An 18,964-nucleotide genomic window follows, 5' to 3' on the forward strand; every position below is an offset into this window, starting at 1 on the left:
CAAATCCTTTGTGAGCTGTATGAGATTGATGGATAGGCTCTAAAGAGGATATACCTACAGACACGTGCACTCATTTGTACATTCGCACACAGTGTTGCATGAGTGATGCTTCGTCATTCCACAGACTTACTATTCTTCTGGGGGTAATAACCCTGCTGCTAAGCTTTTAGTCTATGACCTTTGACCTTTTGTAGCTTGCTTGTACAAAAGCCAGAAAATGAGTAGAAGGAGAGGAAAAGTCCCAGGCTTTTCCATCTACTTACTTCTTTTAGAAGCCAGTCTAGGGCTGGGATCACAGGTGACTTGGTTTGTTGGGCAGGTACGCTTTTGTGGAAATGCTTCACCTTACACATAAGTTCCTATTTTAATGTTTGCTAAATAGGAAAATTCAGGCAGGGCAATAACCAGTTACAATATTTGGTACTCTAACTCCAAAACTTACTTGGTTATGGACTCTTAACTAAAAATAATGATGCTCTTAATCCAGATGAGTTTATCCTGATGTGTGTTTCTCATTCATGCTTCAAGTATCATCTTAATTTTACTTGAAAAGTCCGTGTGTTTTTTGTTTCTCACATGACATCAGATTTTGTCTCTCTGCTTCAGCGGATCCCCCTGTGATCTCAGAAGAGAAAGGGCCCTGTTACCGCCTTGTCAATTCCGGAAGGCAGTGTATGCACCCTCTGTCTGTTCACCTCACCAAGCAGCTCTGCTGTTGTAGTGTGGGCAAGGCCTGGGGTCCCCATTGTGAGAAATGTCCCCTTCCAGGCACAGGTAAGCCATGCCCAGCTGTACACGCACAGATGTTCCTGGCCACAGAAGCAGACAGAATGGCTTCAAAGCCTTTTGGTTTTGAGTTTACTTTTTAATAGTATGAAGTGCTTATATCATTTTTATTTTTTCCAGAAAGCATAGACATACAAGGTTGAATCAGAAAAAAAGTGTGTACCAAAAAGATTTTCCCATTTTTTCTGGGTAATGTTGGTCTTTTCTTTGAATGATAAGATGAGCATTTGATCTAACCTTCTAGAACTCTCAGTCTGATATTTAAGTATAAAGACCAGAAAGCTGTACAGGGCTATGTGCTCTGCTAATGACTGATCGCCCATCATTTCACAATAATGACATTGTACAGATTGACTCATTCCCATAGCTACTAAAACCTAATTTCTCTAAGTAGAAATGGAAAGAATTGCATTATGATATGAAGATTAACAACTGCAGAGATCTTGTCAAAACCACTTTGAACTTTGAAGGCAGTTAAGTGTTAGTAAGTTCAGTCTTTATCCCTTGGTTTGGTTTATAATTACCTTGTGCTCTGAGAGGGTCAATTTCTCTTAAGTACCTTACTTCTCTCAAAGAATAAGCTCTCAAGCAGAGTTGAGTGGAATTCAATGGAAGAGAAAGAGAGATAACCTATAAGCATGGGGCATCATAGGATCAACAAAGGTGTGGCTTCCATGTCACTGGCTTGGTGTAGCTGTAAAGCAGTACACTAAATTGTTTATTGGAGAAGATGCTTAGGCCAAGAATTAAATCTCACAGGGCCATGTAGTATCTTAAAGCTGAAAATTACACAGGAGTAGACAGGCTTCAGATACAGAATTTAGTATCAGAGTCCACCTTTGGTAGCAGTTAGAATCAGAAAGAACAAGGAAAAGAATACTATGTGGTTAATGGTGACTCGATAGACTAGGCAGTTTTAGACTCCTCCAATAGGCCCTAGTACCCTTGAGGCTATGCCATCTAGCACACTCATTACTAAAAATTAACCCAGCAAAAATATTTGTAATTCATAGGCACATTTCTCTTTAAGTTCAATTTTGAGAGCTTTGTAATCTTTACATGAAGCATAGCCTGGATGGTAAATAAATCAGAATACTTCCCAAAGTACAATAACTACATTTGAAAATATTAAAGATATACTTTTTGTATTTGTATAATTCTTGGTTATATGATGATTTTCATTTTAAAACTGCTTGGTTAAAAAAAAACACGCTTTGTTCTGGAAATACCCATTTTCAAGTAAGAGTTCTCTTTCCTAGTAGATTCCACCGTCTAGTGTGTGATCCTTAGAAAAACAATGTTTTAGCATGCTTAAAAGGAGGGTTTTAGAGTTTCCTTTTTTATTAAGAACTAATTTTAGGCCCAGGACATTCAGTAGGATCTCTTGTTCAATGAAATGAATTGTTTTACTTTCAGTTTTAAAAGTAGAACATAGTAGTGTCCATAAGCTCCCCTGTGTCTGTGTTTGGTCATTTGCCTCCAACATCAACAGCAAAGAGATTGGGTGGATTTTTTCGTCTACCGGCCACACACTACCCACCACCCTCATCTTCCTCTTTCACTCCAGGGGTTTGCATGTTGGAAACTAACGAATCACACTTTTGAAAAATATGTCATCTTTTTTTTTCCCTGGCAACGACAGTGATTATAGGGTACAGAATGTCCCCTCATCTTCTGGCTAGTGAAACTGACTAACCTGTTACTGGGTGGTCATCCCTGTCCTTGCAGAGAACCACAGCCTGGTCTGGCATTTCCTTTCTGTCTTGGTTTCTATCAACTCTCCCATGTCTGACTTCATGAATTCCTTCTCACTGTCCTGAGAACCTCTTCAAAAACACTGCATTCTTTGCTCCTTCTTCAACACCCCCATGCCAGCCAGGGCACTCTGTTCTGGCTAAGTCCTCAGACTCTTCAGCTGGAAATGAGTCAAAAGGGTGATCTCCTTGTTCATCATCGTTTAACTTAGCTGTCCCTGAGCTCTTTGACAATAACAAATGAAAATACAGAAAAGCAGTAGGAAAAGGAGAAAACCGGATTTTTTGCTGACATTACACATACACATATGAGCTATTTGTCATCTGTACATAAAATATCTCCTAGTATGTTACATATATTTTATAATATGTAACATATATTACATGTATTTTATATGTAATATAGTTTACATATATAACATATGCATAATGTCAGATTTGCTGCCAATGTATAAATACAATATGTAAAATACATGTTAAATATATAGATCTCCTGATTGAGTAGGGTAAAGAACTAATAGATGGATAAATGTTTAGGGTAAAGGTGGATTTTTTTTCCTGTAAATATGCAAGTTTATCAGAAATTTAAGCAAGTTGCTTACATTTACATCTGTTTTTGAAGTTTTGAAATGTACCTATATTAGTGATGATTTATTAAAAGATATTCATCATGATATTTTCCTCTGTATAAGTTTGCACTGTTAGATTTTTAAAAGGAATATTTTCCCATCCCAAATCTAGCTGCTTTTAAGGAAATCTGTCCTGGTGGAATGGGTTATACGGTTTCTGGCGTTCATAGACGCAGGCCAACAATTCAGCCTATAGGTAAAGGACCTGTATATGTCAAGCCAAAGAACACTCAACCTGTTGCTAAAAGTACTCATCCTCCACCTCTCCCAGCCAAGGAAGAGCCAGTGGAGGCCCTGACTTTCTCGCGGGAACACGGGCCAGGAGTGGCGGAGCGCGAAGGTGAGTGTGGGCTCCATCCATCCATCTCTGTGTCTGTTTTTAACCTGTTTGTTATGTAGTCCTCGGATTTATCATTACTGAAATTTTCAAGAGGATAATTGTTTGATGGGGGGGGCTGCACTGTGTTTTACAGGATGTTTAGCAGCCTCATTGACTTTTGACCTTTTCATGCTAGTGGCCACTCCCCCTCCCCAGAATACCATTGCTGTTACAACCAAAAGGGTGTCTGAACATTGCAAAAGGGTGTAAAATTTATCATTGCTGCATGCTTCTATACATAGCAATGTGTGTGTGTGTGTGTGTGTGTGTGTGTGTGTGTGTGTACCTAGCAGGTAGCAATATTCCATGTTTATTCCAGAACAGTGTCTTGCTGTCTGCGAGCTATTTTAGCTTGGTGGTTTTTCCTGGAGAGTGATTTATGTCTTCAGGGAACAGTCGTGATTCGTTTTTGTGTCCAGAGAGCCATTTAGTAAATACTAATGTATAAAATGAAATAAGTACAGACTTCAAAGAGTTAAAGTATGGACTGCATTCTCATGAAATAGTGTGCCCAGCAGGTGGGATAATAGAAGGTAAAAGGCAGGAAAGCAGAAGACAGCCAGTCCAGGCATTCTGAGTAGTCCTTGCTGCAGTCCTTTTCTTCACCTTCTGAGAAACTTGAAAACAGACATGATTTACAGTGTGTCATAAAGCATGTATAATGGGACCCATGGCCAAGGCCTTAAATATTAACTGGAAAGGGAATCTAGAGATCGCTAGTTTGATGGTCTCTGGCCCTCAGGAAGAGGACTTGTCTCCATAGCTGTAATTGTATATAAATATTTCCAATATTTTGAATGTTTTGATTACTATAGGAAAGTCTTACTCCTGATAAAAAGGAACACATAGTTTAGGTTTGTAAGGAATTTATGTACTTACTCTAATAAAGTTCTTGTTGACTTCTCACCACTGATTCTTAGCTATGAATTTAGGTGCCCATTTATGAGTCATGTGAGGAGATAAGAATATCCAGGCTATTTAAGAGCTGGGAATATTGCACAACCTCCCTCTTGGGTGGCACGTGTTTTTCTGGGTTCTGAGAATTTGGTGCCTTCTGGCCTGTATCTTTTCTCTCTCTCACCCCCTGCACTTCTTTCTTGGGTGGGTAGATTGCACCTGGTATTGCCTCTGCATACTTAGGGTGTCGAGGCAAGGTGCGTGCTGGTCTTCATCCTTTGAGTAGCAGAAGGAAATTGACTCAGTGTGATTCTGCCTCAAGACTTGAGAGTGGTCTTCTCGGGGTAGAAGTTCTGTTGATTCCTTTGCTAGAATATTGGAGCAGTGGTTTTAATTTATCTGGTAGCCTAATTGCTTCTCAGAGTTAATGCATCCAACCTTTTACCAATGTTTAAGGGAATATATTGACTCAGAAAATTCTGAGTAGTGTTGACCTAATTCTTGAGGACTAGTACTAAGAACTTCTTAATGAAAAAAAGTATTACAAATTACAAAGACATCACCCCACCACAAAACATGCTTGATTATATAATATTTAATTTGATAATTATATTGGTGCTAATTTCTAATTGTCTCTTATTGACTTCTGAGGTTTCTGTTTTTGTTTGATCTGGTTGGTATGTCTGTCTGAAAATACTCAGAAGTCTTCATTAAAGACTGGACTATACCAAAAATATAGTAGTACCCATTTTGGGGTTTCTTATTGAAATAATGCCATTCTTTTTAAACATTGACTATCAGATAGAATTTCAAATATTAAAAACATATGCTTCCTAAAACATGGGAAGTTCCAAAAATTAAGATTAAGAATTAAATAATGTTTCAGAAGGTCTGACTACTTTAAACTTTAGGTTAATTTTCTTAATTTTGAATGAGAGCATTTACTCTTTGAATTACTGTAGTTGAAGAATAAAATAGCACAAAAACTACGTTGTCACTCGTGTCTGAAGTGGCAGATGACTACAGTTTTATGTTTGACTTAATTTGCCGTTTAATCCTTTTGGGGAGATAATGGACTGCTAATGACTTTTGAAAACTGAAATACGAGGAGGGAATTGTGTTCAGTTGTACTAATTTCTTTCTTTCTTTTCTTGTTTTAGTGGCAACAGCGCCTCCCGAGAAGGTAATTTATGCATTGTTTTCAACTCTCTTTTTGCATTTAAAACACCCTTTTATGGATGGCTATGGTTTTTTTTTAAGTTTTAAATACACTGGAATGCAAATTATAGATCATTTCCTATAAAGAGACAGAGAATTCATTAATCTATGAAATATCGTTTAAGCATTTACTATAGATTGGCAATATTCTCAGGACTAGGGAATTGATAGCTAATAACTTGGGTGTAACGCCTCTATTACCACAGAATCTAAACTCTGGGGAAAAGAACATGATAAATAGAATTCAGAGTCAACTGATTGCTTGGACTACCTATGGGAAAGTCTGTGCTGGGTTTTTGCAGTGTGTATTCTTAGTATGCATGCAAAATAAATGAAGTGCTAATTAATCCAACTAAAATTTAACATGAACATTTGAATCAAATTAGATTAAAAGTAAAGCTTATCCTTGAAAGCCACAATCAAATACTTAAATGCTATTTCTTAGAAATTTTAGAGAAACTTGGATTGGTCTTGGGTGTGGGAACATGAGGTGGGAGTCCCAATGGTGAGACTTATTAGCTGGAAATGTAGACTCAACCGAATGTAATATTATATGTTCTCTGAGTTCTGCCTTGAATCTTTATTTGATAGTATGAAAATTAGATAATTATTAAAAATTTTCATCTATATATCATTCATCCAGTTGACTTATTTGGGGGAAGGGTATAGAAATAATCTATTACAAAGAGTATCTAAATTGTTACTTTGTGGCCTATGGTAGCATACAGTGTCAAAAGAATCCAAAAGAATGAAATAATGATTTTGGAGTGATAAGACTTATCACAGGAGAAGTTATGGTATGTTGAACTTGGAAGGAATATAATAGATTTGTATGCTTGACCTACACATTTACAGCCCAGCTAGCATCTTGAAAGATTAGTGGTGTGCAATAGCCTGCAATTTTGTTGCTTTTTGAGTTTAATTCTGGATGATCTATGGGAAGAATCATTAGCTTGTAAGTAGGTCAGTTAGCTTCGCAACAGTCCCATCATAACTCAGTTTTGTCCCTCTCTGTTTATGACTTAGTTTATGGTAACTTTAAGAATGGGAAAGAAGGGACTGGAGGGATGAGTCAGCAGTTAAGAGCACGGCTGCTCTTGCAGAGGACCCAGGTTTAGTTCCCAGCACCAATATGGCAGCTAACGACCATTTGTAACTCCAGTTCCAGGAGATCTACACCCTCTTCTGACCTCTACAGGCATTGGACAATATGAGTGCACTTACACACATATAGGCAATATACTCATACACATAAAAGAAAAATAATAAATAAAATATTTTAAGAATAGGAAAGGTCTGGCCTCAAAAGATAAGGTGGAGGGCAACTAAGAAAGAGACCTAATTTCAACCTCTGACCTCTACATGCACACTCACACAGATGAAGATGCATTGGCAGGCACAAGTGTACACACATATACACACACATACAGAGAGAGAGGAGAGAGAGAGAGAGAGAGAGAGAGAGAGAGAGAGAGAGAGAGAGAGAGAAACAATGCCTAGCTACTCACGAAAACCAGAGGGAACCATATTATTCCTACAATCTACTGACAAATTATACATAACAGATCAAGAAATATATCTCTAAATATCAAACTATGTTTGTAATCATCGGGGAAGATCCTGCTGCTGAATAGGGATCTACCTGTTAGGTAGAGAAGTGGTGCTGATCAGGAAGTCTACTCCTCATGTGGACGGGGAGGATTCTGTCTGTAAACTGAGAAAGTGAATTGATACTTGATGGCGGACTGCTCTTTGTGGGTATATGTCATGACTACAGGGAAGAAAATGAATTTGAGACTGATTGAGGTCACCCCTAATAAGTAAAAGACAGTCAGTCTATCTTCACAGGAAGAGGGGATATGTGAGAAAATGTAATGAGCGGCCAGTGTTTCTGGACGCATTGCAAGATCAAACAAGGTGTGGATAGAGGTAGCCTGAGAGGACAGTTAGATGATTACGGTACGCTGAGCATGAGGGAATGAGCCCAGACTGCAGTGCTGAGGACAAGGAAATGGATGGAAAGGGTGAATCCCTACAAGGAATACTGCAAATGGACAGCCCTTGAATGAGGAATGAAGAGGAAGCCCTAGAAAGTGACTCAGTCTGGATGGGATGGTTTAATGATTGGTATTGACAGAAAGGATGAAGTTGGAAACAGCCCGGGGTTGATTTTGTGTGAGAGCGGGAAGTGCATCTGAGGAATTTGTAAAATGTCCAAAGTTACCCTGTAGGTGCTCTTTCTTATAAAATTGGACTTTTTGATGAAATAGTCAGTGAGAATATATAGATGCATTAAAGAGGTGGTAACAGAAGTCAGGAACTAGACAGGAGTCAAACAGAAGTCAGGAAAGAGCTTTCTAGAAGATGATGGTAGCTAAAGCCAGAGAGGGATGATGTTAAGTAACAGTGAGGAAGTAACTTGATGAATGCTTTTAATGAGGTGCTGTGAGCTCCCTGGCCCCATGCTGGTGTGAGTGAAAGCACAGATCCTTAGCTAGACTAATTGTTCCTTTGTCATGAGCCCTATGGAGCTGTAACTAGAAGCTGAGCCATGGCAATGATAGGTTGTTTCTTTGCTTGAGGTCCAGTTAGGGTAGAGCTCCAAGTTCTCCTCCAAGACGGCATTTTCTGTTGCTATGGTAGCCTACCACTGTTGAGGGGGCTGGAGACGTTACCTGATTAAATGTGGGGTTAATGGAAGCCACAATGACTGCTTGGTTTTAAGTATTTTTCTTTAGAGGATGTTCTTTGTTATGATTCAGATGCTACGTTTAGTATTTAATTTCCAGAGTGTGGCTGTGGGGTAGAGCCACATGTGAATGACATAAAGGTTTAGTCCTCAATTAGGGTTAGTGCTGTCCTGTTGGAGGCCAAGTGTGGAACTCTGGGCCAAGGCCATTGCTTTGAAGGTCTGATTTTGAGGCCTGGGGAAATCAATGAGAACGTGTATGGGGGCACTGCCGGTAAAATATGTACCATTGTACTATCATAATTTTTAAAGGTCACATAGTCATGCAGGTTTGTATCTAATCCTGTGATTTTTTTTTTTTTTGCCTTTCTGAGAGTATAATTAATTAAATAAAAATAACACCATGTGAGAAACGAAAATAATTTCTACCTTAAGTTATTTCCCTGCCTCTCTCTGTCTCTGTCTCTGTCTCTCCCTCTCTCTCTCTCCCTCCCTCCCTCCCTCCCTCCTGCAACTACCTAGGAAATACCTTCATTGGATCAAGAGAAAACCAGACTTGAGCCCGGGCAACCCCAGCTCTCTCCAGGCATTTCAACTGTTCATCTGCATCCACAGTTTCCAGGTAACCTGTGCTGATCTGTGCTGTGTACACGAAAATTTTGAAGGACAGCATGAGAGGATTCTGTTTGTGGCTTTGTGTTTAATGAACCATGAGAATGTGTAATTGAATTTAAATGTGAAATGTATGCTTCAGTGTGTTCCCATGCTAACATGTTAGTGTAAGGACAGTAGTGTAAGTACTATAAAGGGAAAGGTAAGCCTCTTACTGTCTCCAGTGCTCAGGAATAGTATACTCTATGCAACCATTTGAACCTGTTGTTTAACAAATGGTCATTTTCTTCGATTTCTGGATTTCTCTCAGTTTTGTACTAAATATTAGAATCAGAGCTATGTACTAATCCCATGAACTTTCAGGATCTTTAACTGTTTTTGACTAGAATTACTGTTATATATTATTAGACTAAATTATACTTGCATTTTGCACAAGGATGTCAGTATATACAGCAAAGTTTAATTTTCTCCCACCCCTCTTCTCATGCAGTAGTGATTGAAAAGACATCACCTCCTGTGCCTGTAGAAGTTGTTCCTGAAGCTTCTACATCAAGTGCCAGCCAAGTAATTGCACCTACCCAAGTGACAGGTTGGTGGAGTATTTGCCATTGTACAGCCTAGCAAAACATGGGTTTGAACTTCACCTAAAATGTCATGTCAGATGTGTAAGAGTGCCATGGCTAGGTTGGTTATAAAAACAAACATATTAGATACTACTAAAAAGAGTACATAAAGTATAGTCCATATGCAATAGAAAATAATATAGCTATTCATGTTTTAAAAGTACTGAATGTCATGAAGAAATGTTTATAGCATAATACTTATTAAGAAATATAGAATACAATGTAATGATTTCAATTTTGTTTTTAAATGTCTACAAATACAGGAAGGGAGACAGGGGGAAATGTGTCTGTGTTCAGCTGTTTCTCGTTAATAAGGCTATGGATGATGCTCTTCAATATAATTTTGTGTATTTTCAAAATTCTTATAAACATATTTCTGTTCTTATTTCAAAAATTACAAAAGTATATTGTTTTAAAAACCAACATGAAAATCTAAATCATGGTATTCTTAATGTATAACATACAGAATACTAATAGGAAAATGTGATCAGGTAATTCATAGGAAAAAAATGATACCAAAAGCATATAATAGAAAATTTCAGAATGCCCTATAATAGAGAAAAATGAGAATAACTAAAACATTCCATTACAGGAATAAAATTCTGAGTGATTAAAGAGAACAGAGGCAGAACATGGACTCAATGATGAATTTTCAACTAGTTCAGTAATAGAATTGAGACATGTTTGTACCCAAAGCCCTGCTCCTCCCTGAACTGTGTGACCTTAGTACCTTAGGAGCCCAGAAGAAGGCACCGGATCCCATAGAACTGGTGTTCCAGGCCCTTGTGAATCATCCTACATGGGTGCTGGGATCCAGACGGGAGTCCTCTGGAAGAGCAGTATGTGCAGCTAACTGCTGAGATATCACTCCAGCCCCTGTAGCAGGGTTTCATCATTTAAATGCAGTCATGTAAGGAATAACAAATTGGAGTTGCTGGGCCTCGGCTGAACAACAGAACTGACTGAAAGAAAAATGGAAGGAGCTATGCTCTATGAAGTTGTCAGGAGACAGCTTAATTCAGTCTGGCAGATACTCAAGGCTAACATCTGCTATCACATGTGGAAAACACAGATATTTCCTTCCAGGAAATAAGTGACCCCGAATACTTTTATTTTTCTTGAAGCAATTGTAGGTGCTTCCACTTCTTTAGTAAAATAGCCTTTTGGAAAGAATCTCCATAGGATGAACATTCTAGAGAGTTTTCTGAGAGCTGTTCTATAAACATGATATATCATAGTGTATATGATTTCATGCCAAATTTAATTTAAATCAAAATGTAAAAGACCCGGTCAGTTTGATATGAGGACCAAACACGTAGATTGAAGGAAAACTCTTACCAGTTCTCACCAGAAGATTATGTAGATTTTTTTCCCTTAAAATACACAATCAATGTTAGTTTTTTTATTGTTATTGTTAGTTCCTCCCATAGTTGAAGGAAGGGATAGAATAAGATTTTAAAATAAGCAAAATCCGCTCCACATTGCTCAGTTGGTAGATGTCTAGCTATGAGATTGGAAAGGAGTCTTTTAGGTCTAGTCACACATACTTTCATACATAATAATTATAAAATGAGTAGGGTACTTGTAGGAAATAACTGCTAGTTTTCATTCTGAACAGCTGACTCAGTGGCTTCCTACATTATTGGCCTACTGTTTCCAAATAAATCATATATTTCAGCATATAAATTCTTGATTTTTCATAGTGTCTTAATGGCTAAAGGATAGGTCAGAAAAATCAAACCTTTCTTTGGCAAATATTTACAAAGTGGAAACATCTGTTTCAATTATTGTGGGGACAATTCATGCTCGTTGTGGGTCAGTTAGGAAGCTGGGCATTTTTGCAACCCTTTCCATGAGTTAATATTCGATGCCTAGTCCTCCTCCTTCCTGAACTCTCTCTGTTGTCCTTGTAGACAGCCAGAAATTACTTTGTCTTGCCTTATGGGAAAAAAAAAAAAAAACCTCTGTTATGATCATGGCCCAAACATTTTAAAGCTCATCTGATTTTTCCAGAAGTCAGAATTGACCCCTTCAAAAATGTTCATCCCCAAAGCATATTCCTCATGTCATTACAGACTTAAAGGCTATGTATGCTGACAGAAAGTGAACTGGGTTTTAAAGCATAAGTCATCATGCTTCGCTCTTCCTGTTCCAATGTCTGTTCATTTGTTCATTCCTACATTTGAATAATTGCATGATGAAAAAATAACTCCAGGTCCTCATACTCACTTTCACAGTTGGCCCAAAGCTTTCCTTTTCATCTAATTTCAGAAAATAGATACCAAGCTGTTAAGTCCACCATTGACCTTGTTGCTTGGATAAATAGAGCATTTGGTTTTCTACTGGCTTTTGCTCATGGCTCATTTTCTAAGTTCTAAGTGGACTCCAGAAAAGGAAATAGAATAAGGTCCTTGAGCTGGTGAAGGTGTAGTTGTCTCAGAGGCACACAGGATAAGAAAGGGCAGAACTGTCTTATGACCCAAGAGGCACATGTGTCACCATCCCTGAGGCCAGGGTCAAGTACTTCCTGTGAGAGGCTTTGCCTCAGTGTTCTGTCATAGCTGTATTTCCAGAACTCCAGTAGGCAGTTTGCTTAAAGATGTGTGTGTTCCTTCATGAACTGATCATTCAGTAGGAATTGTTCACTTATTCGTGAGCATGACTCTTAGGAAAATATAAAGCATGTTATCTTTGCCATAAAACACAGGAAAATCAGAAATCTCTTCCTACTGTAGAGTATCTGCTTAGGACTCACCTCTTTGTGTACGACATATGTGTGTGCACCTGGAAAATATAATAGGAAAAGGGGGAAAGGTGGGGGAGACAAACTTTCAAAGTTTATAAACACACACACACACACACACGCACGCACGCACGCACGCACGCACTTATGCACCTAGAGATCAAACCCAGAGCCTTTCTCATGCTAGGCAAGTACTTCACCACTGAACTAAAATCCTCAGCCTTCAGCCTTTTGAGATAGGGTCTGCACATACAGCTCAGGCTGACCTTGAATTTGCAATTCTTCTGTTTCCATCTCCCAAGCACTGGGATTCTAGGCACGTAACTCCCCTCCGAGATCATTTATGTCTACCTTAAGAAAAACAGCCAAAGTGTGAAGGTTGTTGGGGCTTGTTCTGTCCACAGGGGTGGAATCTTGCTAGGCAAGCAAATGGAAGGGAGCCCTGAGGACAGAGTGTTGAAAGTTACAATAATTAATCACTGTGTAAAAAGGGGATGACCAATAAAGAAATCATGAATGTTTTAGAAATGCGACCCCTCCCTCTACTTTCCCTGATGCATCTCCTAGTACCCCCTAGTGGTGCTGGCATAGTATTTCCGTACATATTTAATACCCCATCAGCCAGACTAACATTTTTCAGCTGTGTCTCTGTATATCTAATCTATGAGATAGTCAACCAAAACTCAACATTCTTCACCCATATAATTTCAAGCTCATAGCGTTTATTTAAGGTGCTGGATTGAAAGGATATACCATTGTTATTCGTTTTATTTCCAACAACCTAAGAATTATTGTAGCTAACTGCCTGTCCTACCAAAGAGCCAGTGTAAGAGAAATAATTTAAATACATTGGCAAACTGGTATGGGAAATGTATCATGTTCTATTCCAGCATCGTGTGCTTTAGAAGACTTTTGGTCATTTGTGTAAAAATTCCAACCTATAGCTATGCCTGCAAAATAAGGGAATATTTAACTAATCAAGAAATTGGTGTGCATGCGTGCGTGCCTGTCTGTCTGTCTGTGTATCTAGGGAGTGGACAGTAGTGATCAAGCCTTTTGCATAAACACTAGCAGTTTTTTACAGACTTTTAGTTGGTTCTGAATCATGGTCCTCATACTAATACACTTAATACACTTTCTAATGTATTCATTTTACTTTTGCAAATTTGGCCTTTTCTATTTTAAGAAAAGGGCAAAAATTATATATAGAAAAGTCAATAATTAGAAAGTAAACTGAGAGCTCTAAATGCCAATCATTTTCAAAGGAGAGCTCTACCTATAATGGAACAAAGATAACTAGAGATGTATTCTTATATTATTCCACTAAGAAATTCCCACAGAAAGAATTCTTGCCCGAGAGACCAGGTGTGTAACCTGGTGAAGACAGCCCTTAACCTTTGGATTTTTGTAGCACATGAAAATTACATTTTTAAGGAAGACTTTTCTGATCAAAGTATTAATGCATGCTCATTGTAGAGTTTATTAAATATAGAAAAATGTGAGTAATAAAATACCAGTACCCATACTAGTAAAGCTTGAATGTATTTCCTTCCACAGTTCTTTTCTATGTGTATTATATAACTGAGGTCATATTTAATATTGTAGTTTTTGACAACTATATATTTTTTTTTGTCTTTTTGAGACAAGGTCTCCCTGTAGCCCCAGCTATCCTGGAATTCACTATGTAGACCAGGCTGGACAACTATATTTTTAAACAAATAAACATTACTATGTTAGTGATTATATAACCTGAGCTGTATGTACCTCAAAATTTATTGTTCTTATTTCCAGCACTCATGTGAACCACCTGTGGTTTAAAAATTATCATCATCAGCATCATTGTGTGTGTGATGTGCATGCATGCATGTTGTAGCATGTGTGTGGTGGTCAGAGGACAACTTGGTGAAGTCAGTTCTCTCCTTCCACATTTACATGAGTTCTGGGACTTGAACTCAGGTTGTCAAGCTTGTGAAGCAAGTGCCTGTGTCCCCTGAACTATCTCACCAGCCCTCATTCACGTTTTCAATGTTTTGAAATGCTGGTTTTTAAAAATAATTTGATCATACACTTGTTGTGAACAATTACATAGTTAGCTAGCATAGACTCATATAAGGCGTCTGTAAATTTGCAAATACTTAGTTACAGCACAGCAAATACTTCAAGAAAAATCAAGAATGTGGTTTTGGTTTGGAAAGCAAACACAACCCCCATGTAGGTAATTTCTTGAGCTTTTGTTAAAGTATTGTTTTTCACATGTCTTTGTTTAGAATATACAGTGAATTCTTAGTGACAATAGCTATGCCCATCTTCTCATACAAAACACCAAGCCCTCTAACAGAATCGTGTTCTCAATGTGTCATGCTCAGAGGCACTGTTTTTCTAAGCTTTGGAGAGGTTTTCTGGTGTCATCCATGTGTCTCTTTTCAGTCTTATTGCTGAAAGTAAGATAATAATCCCCTTATTATATAAACGTGGGGTTCCTTGTTATGTGTTCTCAAGTGACTTCATTGTGAACAACAGTAGCGATAATAATAATGAATAGCTTTTATAGTATGCAGCGCATTAAGCTTCATATGCTGTTTAGCTGTTCTCTTTCCAGTCTTTTATTCTGAAGTTGGAACTCTGGTTATTTCATTTTGCACTTGTGGAAAGGTGAGGTTTTCAATGGCTAAGTAACTTCTCAGGAAAGCAGACTTTGTACCTGTTCTGACTTAAAGCCATCCAAGCCATTGACTGTACTTCTTACTCCTGTCTTTCTATCTTAGTGCAAAGCTCATTAGAAATAGAAAATCTTGGGTGGGCACAATTAACCTCAGAAAGGCACTCTTGAATCCTGCAGCCTTTAGGTAATTAAGCTAATTTTCATGCCTTCCCAGGAGTCTCCACCACCATGGGGGATGGGGAGTGGGGGAGGATGACGGGAGCAGTGTTACCTATGCATGTTTGCTTTAAGTAGTAGCAAGTGTCGCCCAAGCATCAGTAGGAAAGTAACAGACAATTTGGAAGGTGATTCTACTTTGCTAGTGTAAATAAAGTGTGCACAGATCAAAATTGGCAGATTAAGAGGAAGGTACACCTAGTAGTGTTTGCTTTGGTTAGAAATGAGAAGTCTGGATGGTGAAGCTGAACTTTTACAGGTGCTTGGACATTTCTGTGGAACCCAAATTTGGCCTGTTAATGAATGCAAAGTTATAAATTTCTTATCAGGAGAAATGAAGTGATGATTCAAATACCCCTGTGTAAGAAGAAATAGAGTTGATAGGAACTCTTTGATAGACCGTGTTAGACGTTGCTTTGTTGAACGTTGATTTCTTTACACCTTCACCATGGTAGACTTTAAGTTTCTGCTTCGGGTCATCTTAGAGCTTGACCCTGGTTCCATTGGTAACCAGTGATGACCTTAGGTGGAACTAACTAATCAGTTGTAAAGACGCTGCATGAACTCTAGATACATGCCTGGTAATAATTTGCTGGCAGCTTGGGAAACACAATGACTTGCTGTGCAGTCAGCAATGAAATCTTTATTTCTGTGGTATTTTTCACTTTATTTTGTTTACTTTTAAGAAATCAATGAATGTACTGTGAACCCAGATATTTGTGGAGCGGGACATTGTATTAACCTGCCAGTGAGGTATACCTGTATTTGCTATGAAGGCTACAGGTTCAGCGAGCGGCAGAGGAGATGTGTTGGTAAGTGACACTTTTGATAGAACTATTCAACATGAAACAGCTGCCCAATTTTAAAACATTTTAAGTTTAATCATCTTGGAAAAATATTACTGTGTTTAATTATTAAACTGGCACTAAGGAAACTCAAGAAAAAGTTTGCCCAATCCTTACATGCTTTACTTCTTTGTTCAAGGTGACTTACCTTGTGAAATATTGGACATTTGTGTAAAGGTGGGATACTTCACAAAACGTCTTAGAAAAAGTAAATAAAACATGAACTCTAGCAATAGCTACTTGAAATAATGTATTTAGCAACAAAACAAAATAATACTAATATATGCCGCAGTAATGAAGTAACGTATGTGCACCAGATTTGATTTCTAATAGACATTTCTAAGTTCAAAATCTGTGTTCTGGCATGAAGAATGAGTTCATAAGTAAGGGAACTTATATATGTTTCCTGAGGCGAAGGGTTATCTTAGGGGTGTTGGAGAGTTTAGTAAAACATTATAATGTGTTAACTCTATATTTAATTGCTCTTTAAAAAAAGGAAAATTCACAAAGTTTTAAGACATTGGGAAAATAAATAAAGCAACAAAAACACACCCAGTGCTATTTCACCTGTGCACTTTGTGTGTATGTATGTAGGTAAATAGGTATGTAAATAAGAAATACCACCACAGCTGTTTACACTTCCCATGTGCCTAAAATAATAGCTAGAAAATGTGAGAGAGATGATATTGCAACACAGCTCTGTCCAAATGCACAATGGAATTGTCCCTGATGACAGCAGATTCCAGGGCGTGGGTGCCCTGCTTACCAGCACAGCCCTTCTCTGAGGTGTATCTTTGAAACAACAATGTGGTGTGTTTGTTTTTGGTTTGTTTTTTAGCTTCAGCCTTTGAAACTACACATTCTGTACTTGCAGTCCTTCAAATATTTGGGAAGAAAGGAGATTTCTTCCTTTACTGTTTTCCTTAGTTATAAAGATCTCTAGTCCCCAGGGAATAGTGCATTGGTATTTGGTATTTTACAGAACAGGGAGCTGGGGTCCTTACTCCACAACACTCATCTTTTCCCATGTATTTTTAACAGACATTGATGAATGTACTCAGGTTCAGCACCTGTGTTCCCAGGGCCGCTGTGAGAATACCGAGGGAAGCTTCCTGTGTATCTGCCCAGCAGGATTTATGGCCAGTGAGGAGGGTACTAGCTGCATAGGTAATGTCAAAGCTCTGCCACATACTGGGTCTAGGGGTTTTGGTCCCTCAGCACCCCATCGGTTCAATCCAACATTTCTTAGTAAACAATTATTATGTTACAGCATTCTGCTCTGTACTGGGAGACAATGTGGATTTTTCCCACCAACTCCTTCAAAGGAAGAGCATCAACAATATGCAAAGACAAGAGGCCTTACAAGTTACTTTTGCCTCCTTCCTCATGAATCAAAACAATGTGACTTGGGAACATGTTGAATGAATCAAAGAGACAATCAAAGAAAGTGGTTATTTGATTATCACATTTGAATAGGAGAGGTATAAAGTGGCATCTTAAAAAAAGAATAACTGGAGGGGCTGGAGATGGCTCAGCAGTTAAGAGCACTGGCTGCTCTTGCAGAGGACCTGGGTTCAGTTCCCAGAACTCACATGGTGGCTAACAACCATCTCTAATTCCAGTTCCAGAGGGATCTCACACCCTCTTCTGGTCTCCGTGGGCATTGTATAACATGAGTACACTCATGAACACACATGCAGACAAAACACTAATACACATAAAATAAAAATTCATTTCATAAATAACTGGAGCAGCCACTATGGAAATCACTGTGAATGTTTCTCAAAAAAACAAAACTGTAAAACTAATGAAAACTAAAAATAGAGCAACCTTACTACCCAGCCGTACCATTCCTGTGAATATACCCAATAGACTCTGCATCTTACCACAGACAGACTTACACATTTGGAGATAACCCTCCACCCCCAGGAAACGTATTGCTGCACTATTCACAGTAGCCAGGAAATGGAGCCAGTCTAGATGTCCATCAACAGACAAATGGATAATGAAAATGTGGTACATATACAAAATGAAATTATTAAATTTGCAGGAAAATGAATGGAAAATATTAAGTGAGGTAACCCAGGCTCAGAAGCCAAACACCATGTGTTCTTTCTCATATGCGAATCCTAGCTCTGAATTTGTATAAATGTATGTTTATGTAGGAATGAGTGTGAGTAGAGGCCAGGAAACTAGAAATGGGCCCATGGGGAGGAGAAAAAAAGAGGCTTTAAAGGAGGGGTGTGGGAGGTAATAGAACATATGTGATTTGAAAGAAGGGGAAAGCAGAGTAGGAGGGTACAAGTAGGGGGAGGTTGGGGAGAGGAAGAGGAAAAGCAGAAACTAAATATGAATGAAAATGCCATAGAGGGAACCAATTACTGGCCTACTAATTACAAATAAAAAGTAAAAAGCATGGACAATATTTTGTTTTTCACACAGATGTGGATGAATGTCTGAGGCCCGATGTATGTGGAGAGGGTCACTGCATCAACACTGTGGGGACTTTCCGGTGTGAATATTGTGACAGCGGGTACCGGATGACCAGGCAAGGCCACTGTGAGGGTGAGTGTGCTGACATAGTTTGAAGACTATGGTGTCAGTATGTGCTAAGCACATGTGACAGTGAGATGCAGCGTGGGTCAAGATCCAGGGTTGGTACGCAGCTCCCTTGGTTCGTCTGTCCCTCTCAAGTCTGTCTATGACCCAGTGGGTTCCAGGTTCACACACCTGCTTTCTCTCTGCTCTTTGCCTGACTTCTATGGCTCTGTCTGCTTTTCTGTCTGTCTATCTACCCATCTATCTACCCATCTATCTATCTATCTATCTATCTATCTATCTATCTATCTATCTATCTACCTACCTACCTATCATCTTTCTATCTACCTCTGTATCTATCTATGTATCTATC

The 18,964-nt window shown here is 38.6% G+C and overlaps 1 protein-coding gene across 1 annotated transcript in view; it reads left to right on the forward strand.

Moving 5' to 3' along the window:
• Positions 1-18,964, forward strand: part of Ltbp1 (latent transforming growth factor beta binding protein 1) — a 448,854-nt gene that overhangs the window by 297,815 nt on the left and 132,075 nt on the right. The window contains 8 exon segments of the mRNA XM_008849049.3: positions 607-774; positions 3,282-3,509; positions 5,606-5,628; positions 8,875-8,974; positions 9,455-9,553; positions 15,895-16,020; positions 17,095-17,220; positions 18,496-18,618. Of these exon segments, the coding sequence (XP_008847271.2) occupies positions 607-774; positions 3,282-3,509; positions 5,606-5,628; positions 8,875-8,974; positions 9,455-9,553; positions 15,895-16,020; positions 17,095-17,220; positions 18,496-18,618 (993 nt within the window).

The sequence above is a fragment of the Nannospalax galili genome, unplaced genomic scaffold (genome assembly GCF_000622305.1).
Source record: "Nannospalax galili isolate Female #2095 unplaced genomic scaffold, S.galili_v1.0 scaffold344, whole genome shotgun sequence".
Taxonomy (NCBI): domain Eukaryota; kingdom Metazoa; phylum Chordata; class Mammalia; order Rodentia; family Spalacidae; genus Nannospalax; species Nannospalax galili.